This window comes from Eucyclogobius newberryi, unplaced genomic scaffold, assembly GCF_026437365.1.
Source record: "Eucyclogobius newberryi isolate DKJ021-1_F unplaced genomic scaffold, fEucNew1.0.hap1 SCAF_14, whole genome shotgun sequence".
Taxonomy (NCBI): Eukaryota; Metazoa; Chordata; class Actinopteri; order Gobiiformes; family Gobiidae; genus Eucyclogobius; species Eucyclogobius newberryi.
In genome coordinates, this window is record NW_027315768.1 from 30,181,745 (window position 1) to 30,195,205 (window position 13,461).

The 13,461-nt window shown below is 41.3% G+C and overlaps 1 protein-coding gene across 1 annotated transcript in view; it reads right to left on the reverse strand.

Annotated features, from left to right (window-relative positions):
* Nucleotides 1–481: 481 nt before the first annotated feature.
* Nucleotides 482–13,461, reverse strand: part of LOC140359271 (uncharacterized) — a 64,861-nt gene continuing 51,881 nt past the window's right edge. Inside the window, exons 11-13 of the mRNA XM_072444129.1 lie at nt 5,654–6,007; nt 1,942–2,077; nt 482–728 (exon numbers count right to left, since the gene is read on the reverse strand). Of these exons, the coding sequence (XP_072300230.1) occupies nt 482–728; nt 1,942–2,077; nt 5,654–6,007 (737 nt within the window). The remainder of the gene's footprint in view (nt 729–1,941; nt 2,078–5,653; nt 6,008–13,461) is intronic.

Below are 13,461 nucleotides of genomic sequence, written 5' to 3' on the forward strand. Positions count from 1 at the left end.
AATTGGAAAAAAACAAACAAGAATAGCCGCTGTTTTGCTACATTTACTGTAAAATGATTGAGGGACGATGTGTAAATAATCAAAAAAATGCAGATTTAAACGACAAATTGTCCATAATTTTGTATTTGAATGTCTAACGCTCTGTTGCTACAAAGAAGAATCAGAAAATAGCATTCTCCATAGTTGCTGGTTGCGTTGTTTGCATTTTTGAAGTTAATTAATCGCCAAAATCATCTCCAAATCTGGATCTGGACGTTTTAGGAAAGGTCAAAAAGCGTTTCGTCGCAAATTGGCGCTGCAAATCGTTGAAATAAAAGGGCATGTTGTTAAATATATGCAAGTTTGCGTTCAAATTATTAAAGACATTTTTAGACTTTGAAAATAGCGTAAAACAATGTTACATCTCTTTTTATCGTGACTTATTATAACAATAGACTTAGCAGCTACAGCGTAAGAGTTAATGTGTCTTCTTTGTCGTTGGCTACAGGAAACAGGAAGTGCAAATCCTCGCTACAGTGAGCTCATGCGTGAGTCCAGAAGGGTCGGTTCGGTCCACTTTTGGTCCACTTTTGGTCCACTTTTGGTCCACTTTTGGTCCACTTTTGGTCCGCTCTTGGTCCACTTTTGGTCCAGCTCTTTCCTGCTTCAAACCTGGGTCATAAACGTGGGATGCAGAGGTTCTCCATGTGAAACGGACTTCGATTGTACGATCTGCTTCAGGACAAACTCTGGAACAAAAATATGGCAAACGTAAGTCAGAAAGTGGATGTGGCAAAACCGTAAAAAAGCCAAAAAATAAGATAATAAATGAATGAGTGCTTGAATTAAGTAGTATTTTAACACGAGATTTGCTAGTGGAACAAGCATAAAATGTACTGTTTAGCTAAAAAATAGGTGTCATCTTTTATATGAGGAAAAGACAAACATTTTCTTTCTTGAAATTAGAAAAAAAATGCTCCTGCTCTTGAAATATGAGCTTGTTTTATTGGCAAATTGTATTTCAAGACAGTAAAAATATACGGTACTCAACCGCAGATAAATGTTACATAATTCAAGCAATTTTTAATACTGGTTCTTATCTAAAATTATCATGTTTTCCAGTGTACTTGGTTTATTCCCATGTATAAAGTAAAATTTGTCTTTCCCCAGTGTAAGTGTAAAAGCAGCTCTTAGGGTCAAAATGAGACCGTGCGCTGTCTGCATTCAATAATAAAGCGTATTTTTTTAGTCTAAAGGAATCAGGAAGTGCGCCTCTAGCATTCTAGTTGTTGTTGGCTTTGACGTGATGGTAAAACTCTGGCGTCTGAACGTTTTGAAAAACTCTGATAAACTATTCCATTAGCATACTTGGAATGCATCAGGAAGTTTAATGCAAAAAATCGATATAATTTTTTAGTTGTTGCATTTTTAATACAGTAATAATCAAATAAAGCACTTTTAATGCCACTTTCTATATGAACAGCAGAAGTGGGAATTCAATTTTGCAATTATATCCTATTGTGAACTAAACAATAAAGTTAAAATATACTTCCTAATCATATTTTACTCATTATTAAAATATATTTTAACGCCTTTGACATCTATCACAATTCGGTACAAATACAAGGGCCATTTGACCATTAATACAATCTCTGCAAGTTAAAAAAGTAATTCTGCATTTTTGAATAATATAGGTGCTGACTGAAGTAGAAGTTTGTTTTACCACCACCTAAATGTACGTTTACGCCTCGTACGATTGGACAGTTTATCCCGGTGTTAATGAGCTGCAGGAAATGTAAACGAGCAGAGGAAACTTGTAAGTCATGTGTCGAGCTTTGTTCATTAGGACTTTGTCCAAGCGAGACGCAGTTACAGGAAATGGCATTCTCCAGCAAAGTGTAACGTTTACATTAGCCCAGAGATGATTCACGATTTTTTTTTCTTCTGCCACTCGGAGTATACGTAGCGCTATAGTACAAGTACTCAGAAGAAGGTGGCTCACAGTTGGCGAGCTGCAGTCGGCTCTGTTCTTTCTGTTGACTTGGAGTGGGCCGCGGTTTGGATTTGACACAGTTCATCTTCTTTGGTTCCATGTCGCCTGAAACAGTACAACAAAATGAGAGGCTTGTGATTGGCTCGTCGGGCCACTTTGTTCTGCGACCTGTGAGGAGAAAAGACATTTACATAATACGCATTGTTCGTTTTGTTATTCAAACGTGCTCCTCTCTGGCGTTTTAGGACTTAAAATAATGTACGTATTGAAAGGTGTTGCATCGTCAGGATTTGGTGTTGGCACTCCATCTACTGGCAGCGGTGGGAATTATAATGCGGGAAAAACATAAGCTAGCTTGCCCCGGACATGCTAGTAAAGTCATGCGGTTGTAATGAGTGCGGTTTGACGACAGAAGCGCTCCGATTGAGTCTTCTGGTGATTCATGGACTTAAAAACCGCCGGATCTCGACTTCTGACATCACACATCGGGGAAAGTTGAAACCGGGTGTTTTCTGAGGCTCGGAGAAGGAGCGGGACAACAGTAAACGGCATTAAAGAAAGTGTGACGGAAGTTTTTAAGAGTTTTTGTTTATAAGAGTTCTTCTATTGAGTGTTTTTCAAACTTCCTCTAAGTGATCTGTTCTTTTCCTCTGTATCTAACTGCGTTGCAACAATGAAATTTCCCCATGTGTGTACAATAAAGGATTATCTTATCTTAAATACAATACCAGGGATGTTTTTGGCTGAAGGAACAATGTTATAACACGATTAAAAGCCCAATATAATATGTCGTTCAGTGTAATCGTCATTGATTGTGTTTGCAAATTCAAGACGACTAAACTTCACCTTCATTGTCACTGAATATATAGATTTAGTGCATCTGTAGGTGCAGTAAAAATGTATCACACGTCACACTACACACATTGTATACTGTTATTGTGTCCTTGGGCAAGCAATTTTTCCTTTTTTTTCTGTCTATCAATTAAACTAGAGTGAAATAAATTGTAAATTGCTTTGGGTGCGTCGCGATATGAATGAAAAACAAACGTATTATCGCGGTCAGACTGGCACATCTGTAACACAACCACTGGTCGGCTGCGGATGTGCCACTTTTGTAACGCTGCACATGAAAAAAACATCCTCGTCTTAAATAAAGGCGCTTTCGTACGACTCTTGCACCGAGCACAGCCACTGCGCTTTCAAAAACACGCCGCTGAATGAATAAAATCAGTGTCTTCTGAACTATAAAGCCTGATTAGATCTTGATTGACACTTGTCTTCAGATTTAGACTTCAGACACCATGGCAACAGGTCCAACGCGAGCTACGCCATTTGTTTTAACGCTTCAGAAACTGCCACTGTTTATTTAGATAAGTTAGCAGCAAGCAGCCGTTCAACTTAATTAACCTTTAGAGAAACGTTGGTTAGAGATATGTAAAGGTCCAATCTGCTGTCTCTGGGATTAGAATACGCTGTTTGATGAACTGTTGTGGTGATTTCGGGCGTCACAATAATACGTTGAATTGAAAATGGGGCCTAGCATAGGGAACATTAACTTTAAACTGTGTAATGTGTTTCATTAAGAAGGCTCTCGACTGCTGGGTCACAAATGGCCTTCGTTAATTGAAAGTGCACTGATGTAACCGAGGACACGTTTGTGGTTTCAGTTTGGTGGTGACACTGGACACTTTGCATCTGGATTTGGCTCTGGTGGAGATACAGGCGGCGACGTGGGGGGTGTGGTCTGCAGAGGGTGAAACGTAGCCCGAAGCAACCGTTAACATTCTCGGATATGGACACAAATTTGGGCTGTTGGACCACTTTGTTCTTCTCGAGTTGTTGTAGTGGAAGTGTGGGTGACAGAGCAGCTCTTCTACATTGAAATGAATGGATGGCTTTACGCACAGAAAGTCTGATAGTTGGACGTTTCCTTCGATTCGGAATGTATCTGTGTGATTATGGGCGGGGCAAGTGTATTATGGGTGGAGCTAATGTGATGTACTTGACTGTGGGTGGGGCTAAAGGCTGGTACGGATGGCTTATGCTTTTATTTTTGATTATATATTAAGGATTAGGACTGCGATAGGTTTGCAGTCTTGGCAGAACTGTGAGTGGGGAAAAAAGTATGACTCTTGCACTTTTCCGTCAGATATGATTTTGTTTTTCTAATATTTCTGGTCTATCCTTTGATATTATATATGAAAAATATAATAGAACAGAAAATAACAAAAAAGTTGTGCGTTATTTAAGGTTTTATTCTTCCAGTTACATTAATTTGAGTGCCTTGAAGGGAGAAAAGCACTATATAAATGTGACCATTTGTTTCCATTTGATAAATCAGATGTTCAGACAGTTGCTCTCACGTACTCTTACTTTTTTGTAGTACTTTTTGGCACCACACCTCTGGGCAAACTATTGAGTGGGTGTGGCCTTTGTACTGTACCTTGTTGTAGGCGGGGCTAGTGTTGTTGTTGCTGTGTTACTTTTAATGGCGGTGCATTTACTGCCACCTACTGTAGTTGTACGTATGTACAAGTATGTGTTTTACGCTGTACCGTAAAAAAGAGAACAAAAAGGAGAAAGAGAGCGGCGGGGCTAGTGTGTTTAGGGGCGGGACTTTTGTTCTCTACCAAATTGTGGGCAGGGCTAGTGTGTTGTGGTTTGTTTTGTTTAACAGCTTGTGGGTGGAGGTAGTGTGTCATGGGCATGGCTGGTGTACTGTACCTGATTGTGGGCGGGGCTACTGGGTGTTGGGTGTGGCTTGTGTACTCTACCTGATTGTGGGCGGAGCTACTGTGTGTCGGGCGCGGCTTGTGTACTATACTTGATTGTGGGCGGGGCTACTGGGTGTTGAGGCGTGGCTTGTGTACTGTACCTGATTGTGGGCGGGGCTACTGGGTGTTGGGCATGGCTATGTACTCTACCTGATTGTGGGCGGGGCTATTGGGTGTTGGGCATGGCTAGTGTACTCTACCCGATTGTGGGCGGGGCTACTGGGTGTCGGGTGTGGCTTGTGTACTCTACCTGATTGTGGGCGGAGCTACTGTGTGTCGGGCGCGGCTTGTGTACTATACTTGATTGTGGGCGGGGCTACTGGGTGTTGAGGCGTGGCTTGTGTACTGTACCTGATTGTGGGCGGGGCTACTGGGTGTTGGGCATGGCTATGTACTCTACCTGATTGTGGGCGGGGCTATTGGGTGTTGGGCATGGCTAGTGTACTCTACCCGATTGTGGGCGGGGCTACTGGGTGTCGGGTGTGGCTTGTGTACTCTACCTGATTGTAGGTGGGGCTACTGGGTCTTGGGGCGTGGCTTGTGTACTGTACCTGATTGTGGGCGGGGCTACTGGGTGTTGGGCATGGCTATGTACTCTACCTGATTGTGGGCGGGGCTACTGGGTGTTGGGCATGGCTAGTGTACTCTACCTGATTGTGGGCGGGGCTACTGGGTGTTGGGGCGTGGCTTGTGTACTGTACCTGATTGTGGGCGGGGCTACTGGGTGTCAGGCATGGCTAGTGTACTCTACCTGATTGCGGGCGGGGCTACTACTGTGTGTCGGGCGTGGCTTGTGTACTCTACCTGATTGCGGGCGGGGCTACTGTGTGTCGGGCGCGGCTTGTGTACTCTACCTGATCGCGGGCGGGGCTACTACTGTGTGTCGGGCGCGGCTCGTGTACCGTACCTGGTTGTGGGCGTGGCAGGCGGCTGTGGGGCTCGCACACAGCAGTCACTTGGGGTTCGGAGGGCGGGGCTGCAGGCTGGAGGAAGGCCACAGAGGGGAAAGGCACTGACTGGAGCAGGGGCACGGACGAGTCGGACAGAGAGCTGGGCACACCCGCGTGGTCCTTGAATCCGGACGGGACTCTCCAGCGGGGCAGGGGGGAGGAGCAGCCCGGGACGCAGGGCCCCAGGGCCTGCTCCGGGGTGGACGAGGACTTGGGGAGGAGGTGCAGGATGGAGGAGAAGAAGGAGCAGGATTCGGGAAGGGGGATGGTCCCAATTCCACTGTCCAATGTTCGCATCGTGCATCCAGAGCCTGGGCACAAGCAGAGCATTCGGGGTTCAAGTAACGGAGGCGGAGCAGAGCCGGGGGGGGGACGACAGGGTAAAGACATACAGCATCTATGGTTGAAGTGGAGATAAAAGACGTCTGCGGCGAACCAGGGACCAGTTTCACAAATACAGACGTCACACTCGTAAAGTAAAACGTTACAGCCTCATTCAGCTTCTGTGAACCTCTCTGCGCTTTGTCGTCCGGAAAAAAGAGTTTATTCAACGAGGAGTGAAATGTTGTGGCGCGTCCAGCTCAAGAAGTACTTTGGCTTTTTTGCACCGCCTATAATTATACTACTAGTTTGACAAAAGCTACTCGAAGCAGCTCGTTGAAGCCTCGATAACGTGGTTAAGTCAGTTTTAAGTGAGCCCTTATGCCCTGTTCAGACTCATTCACTTTGCCAACATTTAATTTGTCTAAAATATCAATCCCGCAGCTCGATCGCTCGCGTTTGACTGATAAAAAGCCCTGTAATTAAATAAGCGATTGCGAGACACATTGAACGTCACACTGTGTAACATTCTGCGCAACCAAAATAACATCTTAACAAGTTAAATGTGCACTTTTAGATAGATCTGTGTGTCTTTTATAACTCTAAGAGGCTGGCACAGTCGAATGAATTCACTTTTCAACCGAACGCCCTCGTCACGTCCCAATTTGAGGCATTTAGCAAATTTGCGTCAATTTGTGCAGGTGCCAGAGACGGTTAGAAATATGATTTGCAGTTGTAGCTTTAGCTCATCATGTATTTAAGTTAAATCGAGTTAGAAAATAAAGTTTATTCTAACATAGAGACACGTGTTACATTTGCAACTCTCACACTATTTTTGGGTTGATGTGCAGGGCCAATTTACTTTATTTCCCCCAAATGTTACTGCAAATCAATAAAAGAGTAGCATAATGACTCTTTGCACTGTTAAAATAAAGCTTTAAATAATAATATTGGCCTGTATATCATTAGGACCGATAGACAATGTGCTAAAACGTGTAAACATCAGCCCGATATATCAGTTAACTCATCTATTTTTAGTGAAAATTAAGCAACTTTGTGCTAAAGTCACGATTCTTCTCTAAACTTGACTGTTTGCTCAGGTTTATTCGTGGTTAAATGTGTTTGCACAAACGCTGGGCTCATATTCCACGTGAAATACGCACGTTTCAAGAGTAAAACTAATTGATAGACGGTGATATTGGATGCGGTTTGTCTTTGTACGCGTTGCCGTCGTCCGGGGAACGGGCCGATCGTCCGTCTTGTTAGTGCTGAGCGAGATCCTGGCTCTGGACTTGAAGAAAGATGGATTGCCTTCTTCTCCTGACCGCTTGGGTTAAACGCAGAGACACTACAAACTATATGATCACCCGCTTCTCCCCGTGTTAAAAACAGTCCGTCCACACTTGTGAAACTGGTTCCATTGCTCAACAAACTATAAATGATCTCGTTATTTCATACTTTATTCACGGCATAAGGAGCTTTTGTTGCTCTAAACAGGCCGGACATAGTTAGCGTTTCCAAACACATTATTATTTCTCATTGTTTCTAAATGAAAAATGGAGGTTCGGGCCGGTCCAATTAACGCAGTAGGGCAGCATTATCATTTTATTAGCATAATTAAACCAAAGCGGTGCTGCCGAGAGCGACTGTGAATGTATAAAACCCACTTGAACCACGTTTTTAGTTTACACAAAGCACTGTCGGGGTTAGTTTGCATGCAATAAACACATTCAAGAGAAACGCATGTCATGGCATATCCACCAATACACCACAAATGCATGTATTTAAGACAGAAATACATGAGTTAGTCACAGCCATCGAGGGACACCGCGAAACTGGAGGCACTCACACACTTTGCAGCTCGTCTCGAGGAGAGAAAAAAGTGAATTATTGTGGGATTTCTTGAAGCTAGTGGGTTGAGATTAGCCCGTAGCACTGAGCTGTCGGGCGCGGCGCGCGAGCCGAGGCAGCTGCTGCTAACAATTTATTCATTGAAACATCAACATGGAAATTTCGACTTGGTTTTTACTTTTCAACTTAAGAGGAAGTTAGAGAAAGGCGACACGCTACTGCATTTGATTTATTATTCTTGTTTTCTAAAGGTTTTTAGCCAGTTTTCTCTCTTGATTAACTTTCACTCAATCAAATCACTCGTTTATTGTGGTTTTAACTCCAAATAATGAGGCATAAATTGAACTATTGGACATTTTTCCAGCAATATCTCGTTTAATAATACAAGTAGTAGGAGTAGTACTGTAGTAGAAGTAGAAATATGACAATTATTATTATTTTTTAAAGGTTTTTAGCCAGTTTGCGCTCTTGATTGACTTTCACTAAACGAACAAAGTGAACAGAAATATTATTATTTATTAGTTATTGTTTCACAGATCAAGGCCGTGTACAAACTGTCATTTCAAAGGCAGTTTCCCTAAATAATAATGATAAACTTAGATTTTATTGGATGATTTGTCGATCAAATCATTCATCCATTGTGGTTTTAACTCAAAATAATAAGGCAAAAATTTTAATATTGAACATTTTTCCAGCAATATCTTGTTTAATAATACAAGCAGTAGGAGTAGTACTGTAGTAGAAGTAGAAATAGGACGAGGAGAAGTGTGGTAACAGCAGAAACAGTGTATTTTGGTGGCAACAATGTCAAGGAAAAATTGAACTATTGGACATTTTCCCAGCAATATCCAGTTTACTAAAATACAAAAGATATCCAACAAAATAAAAATAAATACACATATACATATTACGTGAACAAAATCAATAATTCCATGATTCAAATATCTGAAATACATGTCATTTTGAGTAAACGACAGACAAGGTTTCAGTTTAATATTTCTAAATTAAACTTGTTTTCATCTGTTTTCCTACAATGTCTCGCTTCAACAAATAAATGCCCTTTGAACCCTGCTCTTTCCAGCTCAAAACGTCGCTGTGTCCATGGAAACGACACCTGTCCCTATCTGTCAGTAAAGCCGCATCTCTGTCAGTCCGCCTCAGGGCAGATGAGGCAACAAAACAAGTGTAATTCCACTTTGAATGCAGAGGAAAAAGAAATAAAAGCCACATTTCCAATGAACGCGTCAGCTTTGTTCGTAAATTAAAATGAAGGCTTCTATTCTGAGACACAAGCTGGCGTTATATATCAGAGACGCAGGTAAATCAGAGCGCGGATCAGAAAATAAAGACGTCTTTTTGATATTCGGAGACGGAGACTCGTGAACTGCTGATTACAAATGCATTGTTTGGCACAACAGAACGTGCGGAAACATCTGCTTCGCCCCAAATCCTTAATTAGTTCATTCGCGAAAACACATTGAGCGTTCTGTCACTTCGTAATGTGACGACGGAGAAATAATAATGCAACATTTGGGTGTTTGCAGGAGACGCTGAGCAACCTGGAGCTGAAAAAGTTACACGTTATGTTCATTTAATTTGTCTCTTTCTGATTACGTTGCTACATATGCGGATCGGTACTTTCAGAGTGTCAATTTTGAGTTATGAAATCTCAGATGTGAAAGACGTGCCACAGCCCAAGAACAGATATAAAGCCCTGCAACTCACCTTAATATTTAGTTTCTACGTAACATCTAAAATGAATAAAACCCGGTAAACAGTTGTAGAAAGACAGATAAACAACGGGAACGCTCTCATTGATCACTGACAGACTTTGTGATGGCGCAGAGTCGAACTGACGGCTCATTTCTCTGCTTAAAAAAGGTAATTTTGAGTCTGTCTGTTGAGGAAATTCATTGTTGTGAGACGAGTTGAAGTGTCCTTTATCTCCCCCTAATGTTGGCAAACAAGCTCCAAAAAACGAAAGCAAAAAAAAATCAAAGAAACACATTTTGTTAGTCCAACTATTAACCACAGTCCTAAATATTACTTTATCAAACAATTCTGTATTTGACTACCGTATTTTACGCACTATAAGGCGCACTTAAAAGCCTTTAATTTCCTCAAAAAACGACTTCCAATCCAGTGCGCCTTATATATGGATGAATTCTGGTCGTGCTTACTGACCTCGAAGCGATTTTGTGCGGAAAACGTTTTGTTTCGCTTAATGGGCCTTATAGTCCGGTGCGCCTTATATATGAAAAACGATCGAAACTAGACCATTCATTGATTCATAGTGCGCCTTATAGTGCGGAAAATACGGTATTTTTACTACTCCAGTACTTACTTATGTATTACTGTAACACATTCGGCTCTCGACCGATGATCCAAATGAAATAGCTTAATGAAAATTGCCTTTTCTCCGTGAAAAGCCCGAAAACCTGCCTTATATTAAAAAATGAATACAGCAGGTCATTTGCAAAACCGATTCATAGCGGTTCAGTTTAACTCACAAACAAACACAAGCGCATCATTTACAGCTGAAATCGATCTTTGCACGTAAATCCATCTCATTTGAACTGCGTCTGCTTCACAATAACACGGATGAAAAGTGTTATTTTTCCAGTACGGCGTGAACAAGAAGCGAGCGTAATTGAGGCGAGGAGCGGCGGGACAGAGCTGTAGCCGCATCGATTCAGCCGAGTCTTTAGTCGGGAGTTTAACGCGCGCCGATGTGGCATGGCGTTGCCTAGAAAAGCAGAATTACAGCCGATTGATTGGTTCCCGACAAGCCCCCCCCCCCCCGCCGCGCTGTATTCAAGCAACGGCGTCGATGAGAGAGCCGCTCCGTGTCAGTCCTTACAAGACTGTTCACAGGAATGATTGACAGGTGAGAGGGAATAACAGCGGAAAGAACCCACAGAGCACGGAAAAGAAAAGAGAGCACGGCTTTCAACTCGTGTTAAAACATATTTATTCAGACTGGCTTTTAACACTCTATTTTGTATTATTTGGCTTGTTTTTACTTGGTTTTATGTTTCGTATTGACTTGATTTTGTTTTATTGTGAAGCACTTTGAGGGTTGTAAAGGGCGCTATAAATAAAGGTTGATTGATTGATTGATGTCATGTCATTTCAAACCTGACACAAAAGACCATAATTAACACGGAAACATAAAAATGTATAATTGACACTAAAACTAGTGTTTCAACTAGATGCTTATTTCTACAAGTGTCATTACCGTATTTTCCGGACTATAAGTTGCACCTTTTTCATAGTTTTGGCCGGGGTGCGGTACTTATATTCATACTTATATACTTATACTCCGGAGCGACTTATATGTGATATTATTTGTTTTTTTATACTTGCAACTGCATTTCATACTCCAGTGCGACTTATATATGTGTTTTTCTTCTCTTTTATGCATTTTTTGACTGGTGTGACTTGTATTCCGGTGCGACTTATAGTCCGGGAAATACGGTATATATATTTTTTCAAAACACATAAATAGAACAAAACTGCACCTTAAAAACTATGATTATTTTGTGTTTTTATTTGGAATGAAGTAGCAAACTGAAGTGAAGTTTTACTATTGTGACAAAATGAAGTAGTTCCAGTTGTAGTCTGGCTGTAATACTCGCTAAGGAGTGGTAGTAACAGTAGTAATACAAGTAGTAGGAGTAGTACTAGTGGTAGAAGTAGAAATAGGATGAGGAGAAGTGTGGTAGCAGCAGAAATAGGGGCTTGCCGTGTGTATTTTGGCGGCAACAACGTCAATAAACTTCATGACAAATCATACATCAAGAGATCGCAGCAACAGCAGTGCGAGAAATATAGAAAAATGTGTAGTTTTTAGTTTATTATTTATTTGTCAGGGACCATGTACAAGCAGTACATTAAATATTACAAATAGTACAGAATCATATCAGCTTATAGTGAAGCAGACATTACTACACAAATATGAAGACAAACTGAGATAACGTGTTTTATGTGGAAGTATTCATTTTGTCTCGACCTGGTTTAGTTATGAATTATTATTATTTGGTCCTGTTTTAGTCCAACTGTTCCTGGATAAATACTGGTTTAGCCCTGGTTCAGTTTGAAACGGTTTTAAACTTTCTAGCCCTGATTAAATGTGGATTCTGGACCGTTTTGTCCAGGTTGAGTCGTGGTTAGAGTTCTTGCTAAATTAAAATGTCAAACTCGATGTTGATACGAAAGAAATAACTTGATACTTGATACAGATTTTGATATCCCAATGATAATAAAATAATTGGCTTTTTAAACAATTTAGTGCAGTTTTCAATACTAATACTTCTGATCAGGCCAATTGTGAAACTATTCAGGAAATGTACAATGTTGCAATGTTTGTGTTGGTTTCAGTATTGATTCTTTTTTGGAAATACTAGTTTGAGTAATGATTCATATCTTGTTTAAAGGCTGTGGTCCTGGTTATGTTCGAGACAGAATATGGAAAGCCACACGTGTTTTCTATCCGAGACATTCCCTTTTGACCACGGCACATTTTAACGCCGCAGCAGACTTAAATAAAGTGTGAAAATGAGTCTGAAACATTAGAGTGCACCTGCTTTATGAAACAAATTACACCCTTAATGAGAGTAATGGTAAACACAGTAGAACAAATTGGGTTTTAGCGTGGTTTGTGTTCAATCATTTAGAAACGTCTGGAGGTCACAAAATGATGAAATCCAAAGTAAACCAAATACTGGGAGCGGTGCAATTTCTTCGGAGCTTTTCCCAACGAGAAGTAATATTTCTACAAAAAAGTTTGGAAGGTTTTTGATTAAATAGTTTCCGATTCGCCACGTATAATTCTGCACCCTCTCCTCTCTCACCAATGAACTCTGCGTCCTCGTTCGCCACGTTCATAAATCTGCTTCTTGGTCCTGTTTCCTGCAGCTTTAACCTTTCTGCCTCATCTGTGCATGTCCAAACCATCTCCATCTGGAAACCTGAGCAACAAAAGATCAGGCGGGAGCGGTCCAGATTATGGCCACTAATCTACACAACCTTAATATCATTTCTGAGGTAAGAGTGTCGCAGATACACAGAGTTATACAGAGAGACATAGATCGTCTGACCCCAAAAAACAAACTAACCTCTTCAGTTACAGCAGTGATTTATAGAGATCTGGGACCACCGGGACCATCGTGCTTTGGCCGAGATATAGAAAATTGTTATTTTCAAGTCGAGGGGTGTTTACCACGACACCATGTCTATAGATTTGTTGTTGTTGTTGTGTTTTTATACCTTTGAAATCTATTTTAGTCATACGGACCACTCCTGAATGCCTGATGGATTACAAAGACCTGTATGTCATGTGAACTTAAAGGTGCACTGTGTAGCTTTGAACTTAAAGGTGCACTGTGTAGCTTTTATGATGGAGGGGGGGTCTGCCACCTGCTTGTTAAACTCTATTACATTTACCGTATTTTCCGCACTATAAGGCGCACTTGAAAGCCTTTAATTTTGGATTATACTGGATTATAAAACGCACAAAGTGCGTTTTATAATCCAGTGCGATTTATATATGGATTCATTCTGGTCGTGCTTACTGACCTCGAAGCGATTTTGT